We start from the raw sequence: 22,247 nt of genomic DNA, 5'->3' as shown, positions 1-22,247 counted from the left end.
GCCAAACAACTGAAATTACAAAAAAGAGAAACAAACCAAAAACAACCATTTTAAGATCAAGGGTAGCTTTTCTTTGGACCACACATGAGCAGGCAAAAATCTGGCCCTCATCAAAGATGTTGATGACAGACAAGCTCTCATGATGGCCTTAGATCTGAAAGGCAATGTTGCTTCCCAGAGACTTTTCAGTCCTGATGGAGAGGGCAAGCAGTTGCAAGAACGAGAAAGGATCATTCCAAATCAGGCCTTCTTCAAGCATGGGTGAGACACACAATGGCTAAGCCAGGCAGACCTCCAGGGTGGGAGCTTCTGGGTTATACACACGGCTCCTCTTTCACAGGCTATGCCAGGGACGAGCAACAAAGGCTGTCAGAGCAGAGTGTAACAGGGGCATGAGGAGAGTGCCTATCTCAGAGCTCCCCAGATGGAGTCAGTATTTCCCACCTCAGGGAATGGCAGCACCACCCACCCAAGTCAAAAACCTGGCTATCATTTGCTCTCCATCACAACCTACATCTAAGTGTATCCCATTCAGAGCTCTGTTAATGTTTGAGAGTAGGTGCTACTCTCTCACCTGAAAAAAATGCAAGGGCCCCAGTAACTGGTCTCCCTGCCCCTGGTATGTTAACAGAATATCCTTCCACAAGCATCAGTCATGGCACTACCGTGGCTTAAAATCTCAATGGCTTTCCATGGCCTCTGACATAAAACCCAAACACCTTCATACCACCTCTCTAGCAGCATCTTGCCTTGAATTCTGTTTTTAGCTGAATCTTGATGGTCTTCAAATGCCAAGTGAGGCACCATTTTCTCCAGCTTTCCCTGACATGCCCTCCCCAGCTTGTGAGCTTCCTCTATGCTCCCATCACCCTTTCTTAAATCTGAGGCTGCAATCACACAGCAATGATGCTGGATTCCATGTCTATCTTCTTCACCAGGAAAAAGCTCCTGAGGTACAGGGAGTCCATCTCTGGATTCATGATACCAAATGACTGCAGCCATAAAATTAAAAAGACGCTTGTTCCTTGGGAAAAAAGCTATGACAAACCTAGACAGTGTATGAAAAAGCAGAAACATCGCTTTGCCAACAAAAGTTCATAGAGTCAAAGCTATGGTTTTTCCAGCAGTCATGTACAGATGAAGAAGTAGGACCATAAAGAAGGCTGAGCACTGAAAAACTGATGCTTTCAAACTGTGGTGTTGGAGAAGATTCTTAAAGAGTCCCTTGGACAGCAAGGAGACCAAACCAGTCAATCCTAAAGGAAATCAATGCTGAATATTCACTGGAAGGGCTGATGGTGAAGCTGAAGCTACAACACTTTGGCCACCTGATGTAAAGAGCTGACTCACTGGAAAAGACCCTCATGCTGGGAAAGACTGAAGGCAGGAGGAGAAAGGGATGACAGAGGATGAGATGGTTGGATGGCATCACTGACTCAATGGACATGCTGCTGCTGCTGCTAAGTCACTTCAGTCGTGTCCGACTCTGTGCGAACCCATGGACAGCAGCCCACCAGGCTCCTCCGTCCCTGGGATTCTCCAGGCAGGAATACTGGAGTGAGTTGCCATTTCCCTCTCCAATGCATGCATGCGTGCTAAGTCGCTTCAGTTGTGTCCGACTCTGTGCGACCCCATAGATGGCAGCCCACTAGGCTCCCCTGTCCATAGGATTCTCTAGGCAAGAATAGTGGAGTGGGTTGCTGTTTCCTTCTCCACAATGGACATGAGTCTGACCAAACTCAGGGAAATGGTGAAAGATGGGGGAGACTGGTGTGCTGCAGTCCTTGGGGTCGCTAAGAATTGGACACAACTTAGCAACAGAACAACAATGATGGCTAGCACTTGGGAGGCTCCAGACAGGGTATATGCTGCAGACCCAAAGAAGAGCAGAATAGAGTTCCTACCCCTGAGAAGTACAGTCTGGTCTGGGAGACAGTCACACAAATGAGCTAAAATACAATGATAAGTTGTATGACAGACGTATTATTAAAATTCTGTATCGACAGCTTCCAACTCTATAGTTTCATCATTTTATACACGGCCCTCATCAAGCTGCAAAGTTTTTGACAGTCTCCTAGAAGCAGTGAGGCTGAGATGAGGGCTGAGAAAGGGGAGGGGCGGGGGGGCAGAGGGGTTAAGGACTGTGTTCTATTCACGTTTGAATCTTCTGTGCCTCACGCAGAATCTGGCAGATCAAAGGTGCTATGTATATTGGATATATGGAGTAAATAATCATGCCCTCCCTAAGGGGTAGGAGGTAACCATGAAAAGCTATAAGTAGGACATCAGTTCAGTCGCTCAGTCGTGTCCGACTCTTTGTGACCCCATGAATCGCAGCACCCCAGGCCTCCCTGTCCATCACCAACTCCCGGAGTTCACTCAGACTCACATCCATTGAGTCAGTGATGCCATCCAGCCATCTCATCCTCTGTCGTCCCCTTCTCCTCCTGCCCCCAATCCCTCCCAGCATCAGAGTCTTTTCCAGTGAGTCAACTCTTCACATGAGGTGGCCAAAGTACTGGCGTTTCAGCTTTAGCATCATTCCTTCCAAAGAAATCCCAGGGCTGATCTCCTTCAGAATGGACTGGTTGGATCTCCTTGCAGTCCAAGGGACTCTCAAGAGTCTTCTCCAACACCACAGTTCAAAAGCATCAATTCTTCGGCGCTCAGCCTTCTTCATGGATTTGAAACTCATCTCCCAGGCCAAAAGGGAAATGAACAGCCTTTGCATCAAGTGGCAGGGCAGTCTGGGAGAGCCCTTGACTAGCACAGTTAATTTAGAGAAGATACCCAAAGTAAACTCAAAGCCTGAGGATATTCTGCCACTCTTCTGTCCTCTTGGGGACCCTTGGCCATCCTAAGAGATGCGCCCAAAGAGCTAGCAAGCCTCCATCTCCTATCCACCCATGAAATTCACTGAAGGACTTGGACTTGCTAAGGACAGCTGCAAATCCTCAGAAATCACAACACTCAGAAGTGGTCACAAGAATGACACACAAAACTCAGCACTCAGGCTTCTTCATTTTTCATTCACTACAGACCAGATTAACTAGCATGCCCCCAATTCCAACAGAACTCAAGATGAGACCACAGTGGTCACTCCCCCTGGTCTTGACTCAGATAGGGCAGAGCAATTATCTGGGGATTGGAACGTAAAATATTTTTAGTAGGGTTCAATAAAAGCTGTAGAAAACATGTCTCATAAGAAAAACAGCTCGAGTAATTTCATGCAAGGGGAATTACAAAGTTTACAAATTACAAAATTCTGTGAAATATTTTACATAACATGGCCTACTCTCCAGCTCAATCACAATGAATTTGACTACTCTGAACCAAACCCATTTATGTACATGGAAGGCGAAGAATAAAGTCAAAATGAAAATACTGTAGTTTAGTTTGTATTTTAAATTTATGAAAACTTGCTCAAGGGAGCTTACACACACCACAAATACATGCTCAGCATGTATTATCATGCTGAATTATCATGCTCCTCTTACCACTTTTTCTCACTGGGCCTTTTCTACTAAACTCTGAGCTAGACCCAGGCCACGCAGACCCTGAGACAAAAGCCTCTGGATCCATCTCATGCAGGAGACAGAGCTGCACTCCCCTCCTCTCTTCTGTCTATTCTGTAGAAGAGCCTAAGAAAGAGCTCCAGGCCCCGAGTATCTATGGATGATGCATTGTTCTCCCCCACAGAAAGAAAAGGGGGTACATCCTGCCAATGATTTTATTTCAGTCAGTTCAGTTCAGTTCAGTTGCTCAGTCGTGTCCGACTCTTTGCGACCCCATGAATTGCAGCACGCCAGGCCTCCCTGTCCATCACCAACTCCTGGAGTCTACCCAAACTCATGTCCATCGAGTCGGTGATGCCATCCAATCATCTCATCCTCTGTCGTCCCCTTCTCCTCCCGCCATCAATCTTTCCCAGCATCAGGGTCTTTTCAAACGAGTCCACTATTCTCATCAGGTGGCCAAAGTATTGGAGTTTCAGCTTCAACATCAGACCTTCCAATGAACACCCAGGACTGATCTCCTTTAGAATGGACTGGTTGGATCTCCTTGCAGTCCAAGGGACTCTCAAGAGTCTTCTCCAACACCACAGTTCAAAAGCATCAATTCTTCGGTGCTCAGCGTTCTTCACAGTCCAACTCTCACATCCATACATGACCAATGGAAAAACCATAGTCTTGACTAGACGGACCTTTGTTGGCAAAGTAATGTCTCTACTTCTTAGTATGCTGTTTAGGTTGGTCATAACTTTCCTTCCAAGGAGTAAGCGTCTTTTAATTTCATGGCTGCAATCACAATAAACGGTTTAAAATATAACAAAAATTTCAAAACCACAGAAGAATACAATAAGCACAAAATCTGTGTTGTCTGAAACTTTAAGAGAAAATGCTGATGATTATTCCTTGCATTAAATGAAGATATTTGATTTTGCAGTCTATATAATAAAGAGACATTCTTTGTGTCACGACAACAGGATAAAAGAAAAAATGATGAATACGGAATTGAGGAATGCTCTAAACATGGGAGGAGATGTTCCGAGACAGAAGGAACACAGAGGGGAAAATCCTAGTGCCAAACAAGCAGTGTAAAGTACGATGAATCAGATTTCCCTGGTGGTCCAGTGGTCAGGAATCTGCCTGCCGATGCAGGAGCCATGGGTTTGATTCCTGGTCTGGGAAGATCCCACAGGCCATGGAGCAACTAAGCCTGTGCAACACAACTACTGCGCCCATGTTCTCCCTGCAGCAGGAGAAGCCCCCAGGGCGAGAAGAAGGCACACCACAGCTAGAGAGTAGCAGCCCCCACTTGCCACAACTAGAGAAAGCCGGTGGATCATGGAAGACCTAGCACAGCCTAAAAGAAATTTTAAAAGTTACAATGAACCTCTGGGAACATGGAAATTGTTCAAAGTCCACCATGATGAAGAGTTGACCAGGCTACAATATCTTCTATATCAAAATTCAGATGTACCTATGTGGGAAACATTCCATTAACATGTAAAGCCTGGTTATATAATGAGTGAGCAAAAGGACTTGACAAAAATTACTTGACAGTGGTATCTGCAAAAAAAAAAAAAAGTTAGTTCAATTGATATTTACTCTGCATACTGTACTGATGCGCTCAGTCATGGCCTACTCTCTGCGACTCCATGGACTGCAGCCCACCAGGCTTCTCTGTCCATGGAATTTTCCAGGCATGAATACTGGAGTGGGTTGCCATTTCCTTCTCCATTACTCTGCATGGTGCCAGAAAGAACACAGCCTATAACTTCTTTACATCCTGCTTAACCTAGAAACATATCTATCATAAGCAGGGTTACTATATCAGATTCATGCCATATTGTTTACTTTTATTATCAGCAAAAATATTTACAAATAGGACAATGACATCAAACTTTGTATTAATATCTTTTTAATTCAAATTTATTATGGCTTTAAGGAAATATTTGATTAGGCATCCAAGCTTTTGCTAAACCATAACATTTTAAAAATTATTCCTTTTGAAGTATTGTTCAAAGCTGTATACACTTTATAAAAAGATAATGAGATGAATAATTCACAATTTTATGTATTCATGCACAGTGAAGAGGAAATGATACTGAATCAAACTCCCAAACCCAATAGCTGGGTAACTCAGTTAAATATTTTAAAGCTGATTTGTGTGTGTGTGTGTGTACAATTTTTAGTTACTACCACAGCATCTAAAACTGATCTGAAAGCTAACTGTTCTCCAAAACTCCTCAGATTCTTCAAATTCCATAATTCCATTTCTTCCCTTTCTCAAATCAAAAGGTTTAAACATACATAATTGAAGAACCAGTATGATCATTTTTCTCTTAAACAATAATATCTACTTCTGAATCAGCTACTTAGCTGATCAGTTAAGATTTACAGCTAACTGACAGGTAGAATCTGGCTTCCTCCCAAAGCAGCTGTGATGAACTCCCTGAACACTGTTTTAGACAGGTGGGCCTTGAGGGGTTCACTCCAGAAATCAGAAACATTTGAGGTCATTTCCGAACACTGCACAAGGTCTGGCTTTAGAGAGGCCTCTTGAAGGTACAGCACAGTTGCAGAATTCATGATGCTCAAGCATGCTGCTCTAGTCCACCAGAGATCTGTGCAGAAGATAATCAGAGAAGAATTTTCCAGGAAATGTTTTAAGACCCAACTCAAACCCAAGATCTGGGTTTAGTCTCTGATGAAAAAGATGTCACCCAAACCTTTATTTTTCATTCCTGATTCTGTGAAAAGGAAAACCAACTTTAGTGTCTGTCCCACCTAGGTCCTTACTGCTTGGAGCTCATGGCTTTTTCAGAAGATGTAATTATTTTGATTTTGAATTTGAGGAACCAGTGGGGTTTCTTTTCTCTGGAAATGGTTCTTGCTCCCCCAACAATGTGTAACATTTCATTAATCTTCACAGCAGTCCTCTGGGGTGGGCAGTACAGGTAAACTCTCTTCATTTCACTGATCAGACGATTAGCAGACGACTTGCCAAGTGGCTTGCCAGAAGCAAGGCTCTGATGCCAGAACCGAGTGCTCGAGTCCAGCACTTCCATGTTTTTATGCAAAGGCATCAAAAAGGGGTGTGACTGCCAATTTACTAACAAATCTATTGATTTGAACAGATAGATAAAATCCACACATGAGTTATTCACCTTGTATTAACCTAGACCAAAATCAAGAGTTGACTTGCAAATAAATCATGGCCACAAATTTGCTCTTCATTTGTTGCAGACTAGCAAACACCTTGGAGAAGGCAATGGCACCCGACTCCAGTATTCTTGGCTAGAAAATCCCACGGATGGAGGAGCATGGTAGGCTGCAGTCCACGAGGTCGCTAGGAGTCGGACATGACTGAGCAACTTCACTTTCACTTTTCACTTTCATGCACTGGAGAAGCAAATGGCAACCCACTCCAGTATTCTTGCCTGGAGAATCCCAGGGACAGCGGAGCCTGGTGGGCTGCCATCTATGGGGTCGCACAGAGTTGGACACGACTGAAGCGAATTAGCAGCAGCAGCAGCAGCAAACACCTAACTAGCCCTCACTAGGAAACTTTTTTTTTTGATGGGCAAGAGAAATGAACTTAAAAATCCACAGCTGCCATGAGAGTGACCTAAGAGAGGAAGCTGATAGAATCAAATAAGCCCTGGGGGAGGAGAGGGGAAAAAAAAAGAGTTCTCCAGGGGAGGGAGAAAAAAAAAAAAAGAATTCCCCAGGAGGTTACAAGGAAATGTATATTAATAACTTATTATCTTGAAGATTTAAAACCTAAGAAATGAAACAAGCATATCATTTATGTTTTCCTATATGGCATATACATGTAAATGACTATATTAATTAAACTAAGATTGTGTGATTAAGGAGACTTACAATTATAATATATTTAATTCCTCTTTATAATTACTGCTTTAAATCTAGCAAAAGGGATTCATCATCCTCTACTTTCACCTGGGGTTTAAAAGTAACTTTCAGAGGCTCGGGGGTCGAGATCTCCCCGCCTTCTTGGGGAGGATGCGGGGCACTGGCCTCCTCGGGGTCTGTTTCACTGAGCACCTCGGGGTAGCGCTCACTGATGGGGCCTAGAGCCTCGCCCCTGGCAATGATGTCCACCCCCACCTCCCGGACCTCTTCTGGACCCTCAGCCACGGCTTGGTCTTTGGTTTTCCGAAGGCTACGCATCTTAAAAGCTTCCCTTGAGGGAGCTGCATTGGAAATGGATTTCTTAAACCTCTCCCCTGACTGTCTCAGTCTCTCCCCCGACTGTCTCAGCCGCTCTCTCCTCTCTGGGGTCACTATTCTAGTCCTAATTCTGTTCACTTTCTTGTCAAAATTCTGCCGCGTCTTCTGCATGTTTTCTTTGGAAAAGGCCTTTTTGATGTTATCAATGCGCTCCTTGCCTGACTTTCTAAGCCTGGCAGACCTGCTCTCTTCAACGAAATATTCTTCATCTGAAGACAGATCAACTGGGGTATCAAAGACTTCGTCCTCCTCCTCTGGACTCTCAATCAAGCTTCTGTCTTTCACGACAGACAGGGACGTCGGACACTGAACCTCCTCCTGAAGGAGAGAGAAAGCAAGCTTGTTAGCTATGGATTCTTGGACCTTCCAGCTACACCTTTGCAATCACCTCCACAGGTTGCTTATCCTCCACCCGCTCCTTAAATGCTGGTGTTTCTCAAGGTTTCTTTTTTTTCATCTCCCAAGCTCACCCTGAGCAACATTATCCACTGCTCTACCTTCAAATCCAGTGGCAAGCAGACTCAACAAATCTTCCCTTCACCTCTCCCCTTCCCCTAAGATGAAGACTCATTTCTAACTGGCAGGCAGACTTCTTCACCTAGATGTAACACACGCACCTCTAACTTATCCAAAAATCAAGGCCCAGCCGTCACCCGTTCCCGGACCTCTCAGCACTAATACCTCCAGTTGTCACCCAGAGAGAAACCTCAGAATCACCATCCCAAATATTCCCTGCTCTCATCCAACATCCAACTGATCACCAAGCACTGTCGGTAACACTGCTTACCATCTAGTAATTACTCTGTTCCCTCTTCCTTCCTCCTTGCCTCTACCAATGTCTTAATTCAGGCTCTGTAATCTTAGCCCTGAACTTATGAAATACCTTCACCACCATATCACCTAAGTATTTCCTGTGAAATGTTCCTAAAACATACATCTGATCACATCCATCCTCTACTTTAAAACATTTGGGAGCTCATCAATACTCAAAGGACAAAGAGTTCAAATTCTTTACTATAATTAGATAACTCTTTGGTTTGAACTACACCTGCTTTCCCAGTCCTCCCGTCCAGCCACACAAACACTCTGAGCCCCTCCAACACATGCTGTTCTCATCCCTCCACATCTTCATATGTGTGGTTTTTGCTACCTTAATTAAATACCTTTAAATGCTCTTTTCAACTTTGTGAACAAAATCTTTGAGTCAAACATGCCCAACCTCCCCAAGAGACCAATTCTGTCTCCAATTTATACCCAAATGACACAAAAGTACTTGTTGTTCACTTAATAAGTCATGTCCGACTCTTTGTGACCCCATGGACTGCAGCACACCAGGCTTCCCTGTACTTCATTCTCTCTCAGAGTTTGCTCAGATTCATGTGCATTAAGTCAGTGATGCCATCCAACCATCTACTTAACAATATTTTTCACAGTCTGAATTGAACTGGAGCTCTATTCATTTATGTATGTCTCCCTGGGGCCTTCACTAAATTAATAGGTTCCATGAAAGCCAAGGTGTATCTTATTTATGATTTATGCCCAGCACCTATCAGAGTGCCTTGCACATAGTAGGTATGCTCAACAAATGACTGCTGGAACAAAGAAACACATGCCTTCATTCAACAAATTGTTACTAAGCACCCACAATGTACTAGTCAATATTCTGGGCACTGAGAACCTCCTGTGAGTAAAACAGTAAAAGAACCTGTATTCTCAGAAAGAGAAATAAACAAGTTATCTATATAGTATGTTGGATGGTAATAAATGTTAAGGTGAAAAATAAAACGGGGAGTGGGGATACACAGTGACTGGGGAGGATGCTCAGAAAGGTCTCACTAAGAAGGTGACATCTAAGCCTAGACCTGAAGGTAACGCATATCCCAGGGAGGAAAGGAGAAAGCAAAGAAGGCATCGTGACTGAAGCAGAATGATCAAGGGTCAACAGAAGGAGAGAAGGTAAGAGAGGGAGCGAGAGGGCCAGCGCACGTAAGGCTCTGTAGCCAATAATGATTGTGGCTCTTATTCCAGGAGTGTGATAGGAAGCCTAAAATGTTCTGGGTGACATGATTTGACTCAGGCTGTAAAAGGGTCACCCTGTTGAAATGAGGCAGCCGAGGGTAATGAGAAGCAGGAGAGCAGGTAGAGACCACTGAGCTCAATCAGGTAAGAGGTGGTCAGGGTGTTGGCAGAGGTGGTGGTGAGCAGCGGTATGATTCCAGATCCACTGTGAAGGCAGCAGTCAATGGGATCCACTGCTAGACTGACATGTGGAGACATCGAGGGTGATGATTCTCAAGTCCAGGGCCTGAGCAAATGAAGGACAGATTTGCATTTCACTAAGATTGGGAAAAAGTTGGCTTAAAGCTCAACATTCAGAAAACTAAGATCATGGCATCTGGTCCCATCACTTCATGGCAAATAGATGGGGAAACAGTGGAAACAGTGGCAGACTATTTTGGGGGGCTCCAAAATCACTGCAGATGGTGACAGCAGCCATGAAATTAAAAGACGCTTACTCCTTGAAAGGAAAGTTATGACCAACCTAGATGGCATATTCAAAAGCAAAGACATTACTTTGCCAACAAAGGTCCGTCTAGTCAAGGCTATGGTTTTTCCAGTAGTCATGTATGGATGTGAGAGTTGGACTATGAAAAAAGCTAAGTGCCAAAGAATTGATGCTTTTGAGCTGTGGTGTTGGAGAAGACTCTTGAGAGTCCCTTGGACTGAAAGGAGATCCAACCAGTGCATTCTGAAGGAGATCAGTTCTGGGTGTTCTTTGGAAGGAATGATGCTAAAGCTGAAATGCCAGTACTTTGGCCACCTCATGCGAAGAGTTGACTCATTGGAAAATACTCTGATGCTGGGAGGGATTGGGGGCAGGAGGAGAAGGGGAAGACTGAGGATGAGATGGCTGGATGGCATCATGGACTCGATGGACGTGAGTCTGAGTGAATTCCGAGAATTGGTGATGGACAGGGAGGCCTGGTGTGCTGTGATTCATAGGGTCACAAGGAGTTGGACACAACTGAGTGACTGAACTGAACTGAACTGAAGATTGGGAAGACAGTGGGAGGCAGAGACTGGAGGGGAAGGATACTGACTAAGATGCTGAGCATGCCAACTTTAAGATGCCCACTGTACATCCACGCAGAGATGACAAGTAAGCAGTTGAATATATAAGTCTGGAATTCAGGAGAGGTCTGGACTAGAGATTTATATCTCTAGGAGTCATTAACATAAAGATGAAACTAAAAATCATGACCAGTTGAAAGAGACCACCAAGAGATTAAGTGAGTGGGTCTACACTTCATTACTCAAAACTCCCTGGAAGCAAAGTACCTTTTAAAAATCAGAATATTTCAAATTTGGGAAAATAATATCTAACATTCCCAGTGAGATCTTGGGAAGAAAAAAAAATACGAACATTCATTCCAGGGTGGCATAAAGAGTACAAAGAGCCTCATGCTACTCGAGGTTGGGTTTTGCCTTCAAATGAGTTCAAGTCAAGTTAGGTCTTGCTGCCAAATAAGTTACAAAAAATTTATTTTTAGAAATTTTTGAATTTTGGTGTTATAGACAGATAAATGGATTTTGGAACTAAAGATAAGGAAGAGATGAGAAAGAATCAAAATGGAAAAATATCAGCCAGTGAGGCAGGAGGAAACCCAAGAGAGAGGAACACCCCCAGAAGAGCAGGAGAAAGAAGTTTTAAGAAGAAAGGGAGACTACAAATGTGCAAAAGAGAAGAAGAGAGGGAGGGAATAACTATGTCAATGTGTCAAAGGGTAAGGATGAGAATTGGACTGAACTGGCAGACACTAGTAACCTTGAGAATGAGCCCCAAAACACAGCTGCTAAAGGACCTCAATTCACTATTTACAGGTTACTTTTAAAACTAAACCAGAAAAACTTTAAAGATCATGAGATTTCTAACTGAACCGATGAATTTTTTAAAAAGAAGCTATGCTCCCAGGCTTCCCTGGGGGTCCAGTGGTTAAGAATCCACTGTGTAATGCAGGGGACACATTGGTTCAACCCCTGGTCCACAACTAAGTCCATGCATCACAACTACTCAGCCCACGCTCTAGAGCCCACAAGTTGCGAATACCAAGCCCGTGTGTTGCAACTGCCGAAGCCCACAAACTCTAGAGCCTGTGCTCTGCAACAAGAGAAGCCACCTTGTAGCGAACTACAACTACAGATTAGCCCCCGGTCACCACAACTAGAGAAAGCCCTGTGTAGCAACAAAGACCTACCACAGATAAAAAATGAATACATCTAAAACAAAACAAACTAACAAAAAAATGTGCCCTTACTTTAAGATCCAGATTAAATCTGTTCAACCAAAAAAATTTACTATGTAAGAATGTATATTCATATACATTCCAAAACCTATCAGCCCGATAGTCAAGAAGGAATCCCTGGAACTTTATTTCTTTGGATATTTACTTAAAATTTAATTATTAGGCTATAGGATTGGACAGTCTAGTAGCTTAAAAAAAAAAGTCAGGGTGGGTAACTGATAGCTCTCTGATGAATCAGTTAGAAGCTGCAACTTTATTCCTCTCTTTTCCTGACCACATGCTACAGGGAGTGGCTTCAGCAGCCCTGCCTGTGTGGGTGTAGACTGAGGAGGTATTAGAAACAAAGCTGAAGAATCATTACTGTTCAGTGAGAAAAACCTTCACAATCCTGCTGTAGAGAAATCAGATCTGGCTCAACTCAGAAATCACAAACCCTCCTTCAAGTGCACAACAAACTCTACAAAATCAGGCTTAATAACAAAACAAAACAGAGGTGAAGTCAGAGAAAGAACTTGTTAAGTGAATCTATTTGTTGTAATGCCTATGCTTCAGAGATATCATGAGTTAGTGGTGAATATACTATAATAATAATTGAAAACAATTAGGGTTGAATTATAGTTGATTTCCAAGTATAATTATTATGCATCTTTTCATGTAAAATTCTAGGTAAGAAGATGAGTTTTGTAACAAAACAAGTACTATGAATCAGAGTATAGTGGCCATGATTATCAAAGTAGTACAGCTAGGAGAAGTCTGAATAATGATAAGTCCGGAGCTTATCATTAGGGAAAGGCCTAATACCTCATTTGGGAAGCAAAGGCATGTGGTTAGTAAGCAAAACTGTTAGAAGGTATGATAATCCTCCTTCCTGGCTTTCATGGTGAGAAGGTCACAAAGGTGAAAGCATGTTCAAAAAGAAATCATAATTGTATGATACAGAGCAGGTACTTTTTTCCAAAGCCAATGTCCAGGATTAGGTAAGAGCTCTGCTGTACACAACTGGGGGAGATAAAGTACCAATAAAGTCTGCCACCGAAAGATATATCCAGGGAAATCTTTCTGAGGAAAAACCCAAATGGAAAGGTAAGCATGTTACAGCTAAATTACTCATCTTCAAGTTAATTTTAGTAGAAGGCACAGTCTCAGTAAAGCTGTGTGTGTGTGTATATATAAACATATATATACATATATTAACTATGAGAATAAATTTGAAGAATTTTGGGAATTCTCTGGTGATCCAGTGGTTAAGATTTGGCTCTTTCACTGCAGTGGGACAGACTCAGTGCCTGGTCAGGGAACTGAGATCCCACAAGAGGAGCAGCCAAAAACAATTATAAGAATTTTAACTGCTACAAAGAACCATATGAATGCTGTATTCTGTGTTCCAACATCTAAGAATCCCCAAATCCACTGGTAGTTGCCTGTATCTTTTCTTCACAAGCACTCCCAACTACATGAGATAGCTACTGCTTATTGACAAGGGGCTGCTTACTCTGCACAACTTAATTTCACAGACTCTTCACAGCATTATGCCTCTTAGCTGCTTTTTCATACCATCTTTTATTCATTCTAATAACTGCTGGGGCTCAAAGAAAAGAAAAAAATAGCAAGTTTCAGGGAATAAACAGGTTATAGAAACAACTTTTTAAAAGAATTGTATGTCAACAGACACACACGAGACAATTAGGACTTTTCAGAAACTCCTGTTTTATTAAGCCACTGAAGTCCTTATTGCCGAATTCACACTTAAATTGAAGAAAGTAGGAAAAACCACTAGACCATTCAGGCATGGCCTAAATCAAATCCCTTATGATTATACAGTGGAAGTGAGAAATAGATTCAAGGGACTAGATCCGATAGATAGAGTGCCTGATGAACTATGGACGGAGGTTCATGACATCGTACAGGAGACAGGGATCAAGACCATCCCCATGGAAAAGAAATGCAAAAAAGCAAAATGGCTGTCTGGGGAGGCCTTACAAATAGCTGTGAAAAGAAGAGAAGCCAAAAGTAACGGAGAAAAAGAAAGATATAAGCATCTGAAGGCAGAATTCCAAGGAATAGCAAGGAGAGATAAGAAAGCCTTCCTCAGCGACCAGTGCAAAGAAATAGAGGAAAACAATAGAATGGGAAAGACTAGAGATCTCTTTAAGAAAATTAGAGATACCAAGGGAACATTTCATGCAAAGATGGGCTCAATAAAGGACAGAAATGGTATGGACTTAATAGATGCAGAAGATATTAAGAAGAGGTGGCAAGACTACACAGAAGAACTGTACAAAAAAGATCTTCATGACCAAGATAATCGCAATGGTGTGATCACTCACCTAGAGCCAGACATCCTGGAATGTGAAGTCAAGTGGGCCTTAGGAAGCATTACTACGAACAAAGCTAGTGGAGGTGATGGAATTCCAGCTGAGCTATTTCAAATCCTAAAAGATGGTGCTGTGAAAGTGCTGCACTCAATATGCCAGTAAATTTGGAAAACTCAGCAGTGTTTTCCAGCAGGACTGGAAAAGGTCAGTTTTCATTCCAATCCCAAAGGCAATGCCAAAGAATGCTCAAACTACCGCACGATTGCACTCATCTCACACGGTAGTAAAGTAATGCTCAAAATTCTCCAAGTCAGGTTGTAGCAATATGTGAACCGTGAACTTCCAGATGTTCAAGCTGGTTTTAGAAAAGGCAGAGAAACCAGAGATAAAACTGCCAACATCCGCTGGATCATGGAAAAAGCAAGAGAGTTCCAGAAAAACATTGATTTCTGCTTTATTGACTATGTCAAAGCCTTTGACTGTGTGGATCATGAAAAACTGCGGAAAATTCTAAAAGAGATGGAATACCAGACCACCTGATCTGCCTCTTGAGAAACCTATATGCAGGTCAGGAAGCAACAGTTAGAACTGGACATGTAACAACAGACTGGTTCCAAATAGGAAAAGGAGTACGTCAAGGCTGTATATTGTCACCCTGCTTATTTAACTTATGTGCAGAGTACATCATGAGAAACGATGGGCTAGAAGAAGCACAAGCTGGAATCAAGATTGCGGGGAGAAATATCAATAACCTCAGATATGCAGATAACACCACCCTTATGGCAGAAAGTGAAGAGGAAATAAAAAGCCTCTTGATGAAAGTGAAAGAGAGTGAAAAAGTTGGCTTAAAGCTCAATATTCAGAAAACGAAGATCATGGCATCTGGTCCCATCACTTCATGGCAAATAGATGGGGAAACAGTGGCAGACTTTATTTTTCTGGGCTCCAAAATCACTGCAGATGGTGATTGCAGCCATGAAATTAAAAGACCCTTACTCCTTGGAAGGAAAGTTATGACCAACCTAGACAGCATATTCAAAGCAGAGACATTACTTTGCTAACAAAGGTCCATCTAGTCAAGGCTATGGTTTTTCCAGTGGTCATGTATGGATGTGAGAGTTGGACTGTGAAGAAAGTTGAGTGCTGAAGAATTGATGTTTTTGAACTGTGGTGCTGGAGAAGACTCTTGAGAGTCCCTTGGACTGCAAGGAGATCCAACCAGTCCATTCTAAAGGATATCAGGATCGGTTAGACCTAATTGATATCTATAGGACATTTCACCCCAAAACAATGAATTTCACCTTTTTTTCAAGTGCTCATGGAACCTTCTCCAAGATAGATCACATCCTGGGCCATAAATCTAAACTTGATAAATTCAAAAAAATCAAAATCATTCCAAGCAATTTTTCTGACCATAATGCATTAAGATTAGATCTCAATTACAGGAGAAAAACTATTAAAAATTCCAACATATGGAGGTTGGACAAGACACTTCTGAATAACCAACAAATCACAGAAGAAATCAAAAAAGAAATCAAACTATGCATAGAAACTAATGAAAATGAAAACACAACAACCCAAAACCTGTGGAACACTATAAAAGCCGTGCTAAGAGGAAACTTCACAGCAATACAGGCATACCTCAAGAAACAAGAAAAAAGTCAAATAAATAACCTAACTCTACAACTAAAGCAACTAGAAAAGGAAGAATTGGAGAACCCCAGAGTTAGTAGAAGGAAAGAAATCTTAAAAATTAGGGCAGAAATAAATGCAAAAGAAACAAAAGAGACCATAGCAAACATCAACAAAGCCAAAAGCTGGTTCTTTGAAAGGATAAATAAAATTGACAAACCATTAGCCAGACTCATCAAGAAGCAAAGAGAGAAAAATCAAATCAATAAAATTAGACATGAAAATGGAGAGATCACAACAGACAACACAGAAATACAAAGGATCATAAGAGACTACTATCAGCAGTTGTATGCCAATAAAATGGACAACGTGGAAGAAATGGACAAATTCTTAGAAAAGTACAACTTTCCAAAACTGAACCAGGAAGAAATAGAAAATCTTAACAGACCCATCACAAGCACGGAAATTGAAACTGTAATCAGAAATCTTCCAGCAAACAAAAGCCCAGGTCCAGACGGCTTCACAGCTGAATTCTACCAAAAATTTCGAGAAGAGCTAACACCTATCCTACTCAAACTCTTCCAGAAAACTGCAGAGGAAGGTAAACTTCCAAACTCATTCTATGAGGCCACCATCACCCTAAAACCAAAACCTGACAAAGATGTCACAAAAAAAGAAAACTACAGGCCAATATCACTGATGAACATAGATGCAAAAATCCTCAACAAAATTCTAGCAATCAGAATCCAACAACACATTAAAAAGATCATACACCATGACCAAGTGGGCTTTATCCCACAGATGCCAGGATTCTTCAATATCCGCAAATCAATCAATGTAATTCATCACATTAACAAATTGAAAAATAAAAACCATATGATTATCTCAATAGATGCAGAGAAGGCCTTTGACAAAATTCAACATCCATTTATGATAAAAACTCTCCAGAAAGCAGGAATAGAGGAACATACCTCAACATAATCAAAGCTATATATGACACACCCACAGCAAACATTATCCTCAATGGTGAAAAATTGAAAGCATTTCCCCTAAAGTCAGGAACAAGACAAGGGTGTCCACTTTCACTGCTACTATTCAACATAGTTCTGGAAGTTTTGGCCACAGCAATCAGAGCAGAAAAAGAAATAAAAGGAATCCAAATTGGAAAAGAAGAAGTAAAACTCTCACTGTTTTCAGATGACATGATCCCCTACATGGAAAACCCTAAAGACTCCACCAGAAAATTACTAGAGCTAATCAATGAATATAGTAAAGTTGCAGGATATAAAATCAACACACAGAAATCCCTTGCATTCCTATACACTAATAATGAGAAAGTAGAAAAAGAAATTAAGGAAACAATTCCATTCACCATTGCAACGAACAGAATAAAATACTTAGGAATATATCTACCTAAAGAAACTAAAGACCTATATATAGAAAACTATAAAACACTGCTGAAAGAAATCAAAGAGGACACTAATAGATGGAGAAATATACCATGTTCATGGATCGGAAGAATCAATATAGTGAAAATGAGTATACTACCCAAAGCAATTTACAAATTCAATGCAATCCCTATCAAGCTACCAGCCATATTTTTCACAGAACTAGAACAAATAATTTCAAGATTTGTATGGAAATACAAAAAACCTCGAATAGCCAAAGCAATCTTGAGAAAGAAGAATGGAACTGGAGGAATCAACTTGCCTGACTTCAGGCTCTACTACAAAGCCACAGTCATCAAGACAGTATGGTACTGGCACAAAGACAGACATATAGATCAATGGAACAAAATAGAAAGCCCAGAGATAAATCCACACACATATGGACACCTTATCTTTGACAAAGGAGGCAAGAATACACAATGGATTAAAGACAATCTCTTTAACAAGTGCTGCTGGGAAAACTGGTAAACCACTTGTAAAAGAATGAAACTAGATCACTTTCTAACACCGCACACAAAAATAAACTCAAAATGGATTAAAGATCTAAATGTAAGACTAGAAACTATAAAACTCCTAGAGGAGAACATAGGCAAAACACTCTCCGACATAAATCACAGCAGGAACCTCTATGATCCACCTCCCAGAATTCTGGAAACAAAAGCAAAAATAAACAAATGGGATCTAATTAAAATTAAAAGCTTCTGCACAACAAAGGAAAATATAAGCAAGGTGAAAAGACAGCCTTCTGAATGGGAGAAAATAATAGCAAATGAAGCAACTGACAAACAACTAATCTCAAAAATATACAAGCAACTTCTGCAGCTCAACTCCAGAAAAATAAACGACCCAATCAAAAAATGGGCCAAAGAACTAAATAGACATTTCTCCAAAGAAGACATACGGATGGCTAACAAACACATGAAAAGATGCTCAACATCACTCATTATTAGAGAAATGCAAATCAAAACCACAATGAGGTACCACTTCACACCAGTCAGAATGGCTGCGATCCAAATCTGCAAGCAATAAATGCTGGAGAGGGTGTGGAGAAAAGGGAACCCTCCTACACTGTTGGTGGAAATGCAAACTAGTACAGCCACTATGGAGAACAGTGTGGAGATTCCTTAAAAAATCGCAAACAGAACTACCTTATGACCCAGCAATCCCACTGCTGGGCATACACACCGAGGAAACCAGAACTGAAAGAGACACATGTACCCCAATGTTCATCACAGCACTGTTTATAATAGCCAGGACATGGAAACAACCTAGATGTTCATCAGCAGATGAATGGATAAGAAAGCTGTGGTACATATACACAATGGAGTATTACTCAGCCATTAAAAAGAATTCATTTGAATCAGTTCTGATGAGGTGGATGAAACTGGAGCCGATTATACAGAGTGAAGTAAGCCAGAAAGAAAAACACCAATACAGTATACTAACACATATATATGGAATTTAGGAAGATGGCAATGACGACCCTGTATGCAAGACAGGAAAAAAGACACAGATGTGTATAACGGACTTTTGGACTCAGAGGGAGAGGGTGGGATGATTTGGGAGAATGGCATTCTAACATGTATACTATCATGTAAGAATTGAATCGCCAGTCTATGTCTGACGCAGGATACAGCATGCTTGGGGCTGGTGCATGGGGATGACCCAGAGAGATGTTATGGGGAGGGAGGTGGGAGGGGGGTTCATGTTTGGGAAAGCATGTAAGAATTAAAGATTTTAAAATTAAAAAAATAAAAAAATAAAAAATAATAATAAAGGATATCAGTCCTGGGTGTTCATTGGAAGGACTGATACTGTAGCTGAAACTCCAATACTCTGGCCACCTCATGAGAAGAGCTGACTCATTGGAAAAGACTCTGATGCTGGGAGGGATTGGGGGCAGGAGGAGAAGGGGATGACAGAGTAAGAGATCACCTGATGGCATCACCAACTCGATGGACGTGAGTCTGGGTGAACTCCTGAGTTGGTGATGGATAGGGAGGCTTGGTGTGCTGCAGTTCATGGTGTCGCAAAGAGTCAGACACGACTGAGCAACTGAACTGAACTGACCTGAACTGAAATCTTGATTGTTACCTGGTCTACTCTTCACAGAAAGGTTCTCAGAAGAAATGCTGGATACTAAGAATGTTTCCTGGCATGCCTCATGCAAGTGGAGCGTGAGATATACCGATGACTGTTAATGCCCTTGGAAAAGTGAATTCAAGAATGAAGACTATATTCTCGTACTAAATCTAGACCCATTACATACACTGCCAAAGGCTTCTGATAGTAAGATGACAGATGCGTGTGTGTGTGTGTGTTTTCCCAAAAAGTCTGGAGAAGGACTTTCAGGGACTTGGGGGGTGTGGCAGGGGGAAAGAAATGGCAAAGCCCTTCAGATGGCACAGTCCAACCTGTCTACCTCTGAAATCAGCAACCTTCTCTTCTCATTCTTTCTCCTAAATAACTAACAGGCTCTTCACAACAAATCCAAAATACCACTTACTATGCCAGCGTAACCTTATCAGTCAACAGTGGGCAACAAAGAACTGACTAAAGTGTAAAGAATCCCCTGGGGCATTAATGGCCCGCATCCCTGGTATCTTACAAATACCCGCCTACATAATCCAACTGTGTTCCTATTTCAATTTGTTTTTATTCTTCTAGGCTTTTCCCGTATGCATATGGGCATCCATCCATTTAAAAAATACAGCATGATAACATTACATATATGCACTAGTGAACATCCTGCACATATTCCTGATTTTACACATATAACAAGTTCTTTGATGTGAAATATTGAAGCCAAAAGGTTTGTGAATTCTTAAGGTTCTTAACACATACTACCAAAACCACCCTCCAGAAATGTACCAATTAATATTCTACTAGCAGAAAATGAAAGTGCTTGTTATTTCCTATTCTTAAACTCAGAATATGTTTCAGTAACTGTAAATATTTAAATAGGTGAAAGTGGAATTTTGCTCATTTATTTGGTGTTCTGTGAACTGACTGATAATGACTTTCCAATTTTTCTACCATGAGAGTTCAAGCTTTTCCCTTTTGATTTATAATAGTTTTAAAACATACAATAGGTTTTAGGCATTTGCCATGGATGCATTCCTATCTCAAAAAACATGAGGGTCAAGTGCAGATAAGATAGGAAGATAGGAACTTACTAGCTCAATACACAATGCCACATAAAAACTACCATATAAAATCAGCTAAGAGGCATTATAATCAAATATAAGGAATTACTTAAGTGACTCCTATGCTTGTATAACTATAAGAAAAAAAAAAGAACTGCCTGATTGTTCATCAAGAAATACTGTTTTGCTTATAACTGTGACTTACACATTATTATATGCAAAAAGTTCAATAGACAAATTAATTTCTGCAAAGTTTACATTTTTATTGTTTAGGGCTTTCCAGGCTCTCCATAGCAAGGGAAAGAACCACATTGTTGGGCTACAGGTCCTCAGTTTCTTTTTTTTTTTTTTTCCCATACAACAAAGAGGTGTTTTAAACTGGAGGCTTCTTCGCTATCTTCTAGTTCTAACCTTCTCAAAGGCTATGAGAGGGCACCATGCTAATATGGCTAATATCCCAAAAGTGGATTACCAATATTAAGTTTCAAAGGCAAGAAATAGACTCAGCTATGATCCACAGTTCATATTACATGGAATGGTTGAGAAGCTCAAAACACGGACATGATAGTACACCAGTTAACAGAGAAATGGCTTTATCCTGAGATCCCTGCTGATACAGAACTCCACCACACACATGTATACAACAGCCACCATGTGACATTGGAAACTCGGATAGGACACGCTGGCCATTAAAGGATGCAAAAGATTGCAGTCATTGAGTTAAACACACAGCTTACCTGGAATATGACCACACGGAATTTGTTTTTCTTCATTATTTCTTCTTGCTTAGCTTCAACTTTTTTAACGTGAGTTTGCTGCTTCTCCACCCGGGCCTTCACGTCTTTAATGTGAGCACTGACCTTTCGGGTTTTCTCAAACAACTTGTTAATGACATAGCCCATGTTGCTGTGTGACTGTGAAAACTTGAGCAGGTCGATCTGGACGGACTTGATGGCGTTCTCCATCACCCTGTGTCTCTCCTCTATCCTCTTCTGGCTGGCCTGCACGCTGTCCACGATGGCAGCGACTTTGTCCAGCACAGTCACAATGGTGAGAGCGGCATCTTGGTCTTCATCTTCTGTCACAGTCGACAGGCGATTCTGGTGGATTTTATCAGCATTTGAAGCTGACCCATTATGCTCCATTTTAATTAGTTCTCAGTGAAAGATGTCTTACCACAATCAATTCTGGCACCGAGAGCAAAAAGTTAGCTTGATAACGGGCAACAGGGTTGCTTAAAGGGTTGGAAGCCCCACCCCTGGAGGCTGGTCAAGTATTTGTAACTACAAATACCCATAGATGACTGTTCTGCAATATGAACCCTCGCAAAGCACTGGGTGCTGTTCCAAACATGCTTACTGACTGACTAAGGGGCTCAAATAAGACTGTGTGGGTAGAAGAGGGAAGCTTTTTAAAAAGAAAAGTTCCCTAAAGCCACTGTGTTACTAATATTAAGCCTAGAAGCCAAATAACTAAACAAGCAAACTTTAAGTGATAGGTGAAGCCTTTTGCCTTTAGACAATTTTAAACATTATTTATAAAAAGCAACTGGGAATTTTGAACAGAAATCTGTTTTTCCATTAATCTCACATATTAAATGTACTGATATATCAATATCAAAGAATGCAGTAAATAAACACAC

The 22,247-nt window shown here is 41.4% G+C and overlaps 1 protein-coding gene across 1 annotated transcript; it reads right to left on the bottom strand.

Moving 5' to 3' along the window:
* On the bottom strand, nucleotides 7,016-22,177 carry MURC (muscle related coiled-coil protein). The gene is made up of 2 exons (XM_005684242.3): nucleotides 21,343-22,177; nucleotides 7,016-8,078 (listed from the first exon to the last, which is right to left on the bottom strand). Exons 1-2 carry the CDS (start codon nucleotides 21,748-21,750, stop codon nucleotides 7,422-7,424), a joined length of 1,065 nt encoding a protein of 354 aa, XP_005684299.2. The 5' UTR covers nucleotides 21,751-22,177; the 3' UTR covers nucleotides 7,016-7,421.

Source organism: Capra hircus, chromosome 8 (genome assembly GCF_001704415.2).
Source record: "Capra hircus breed San Clemente chromosome 8, ASM170441v1, whole genome shotgun sequence".
Lineage (NCBI taxonomy): Eukaryota > Metazoa > Chordata > Mammalia > Artiodactyla > Bovidae > Capra > Capra hircus.
Note: the sequence above shows the minus strand (reverse complement) of the source record. Positions and strands in the feature narration are given on the sequence as shown.

Coding starts and splice junctions, on each gene's coding strand:
- MURC (XM_005684242.3), bottom strand. CDS start 21,750: ATGGAGCATAATGGGTCAGCTTCAAATGCTGATAAAATCCACCAGAAT. Junction 8,079..21,342: donor TCCGTGTGGTCATATTCCAG/GTAAGCTGTGTG, acceptor TCTCTCCTTCAG/GAGGAGGTTCAGTGTCCGAC.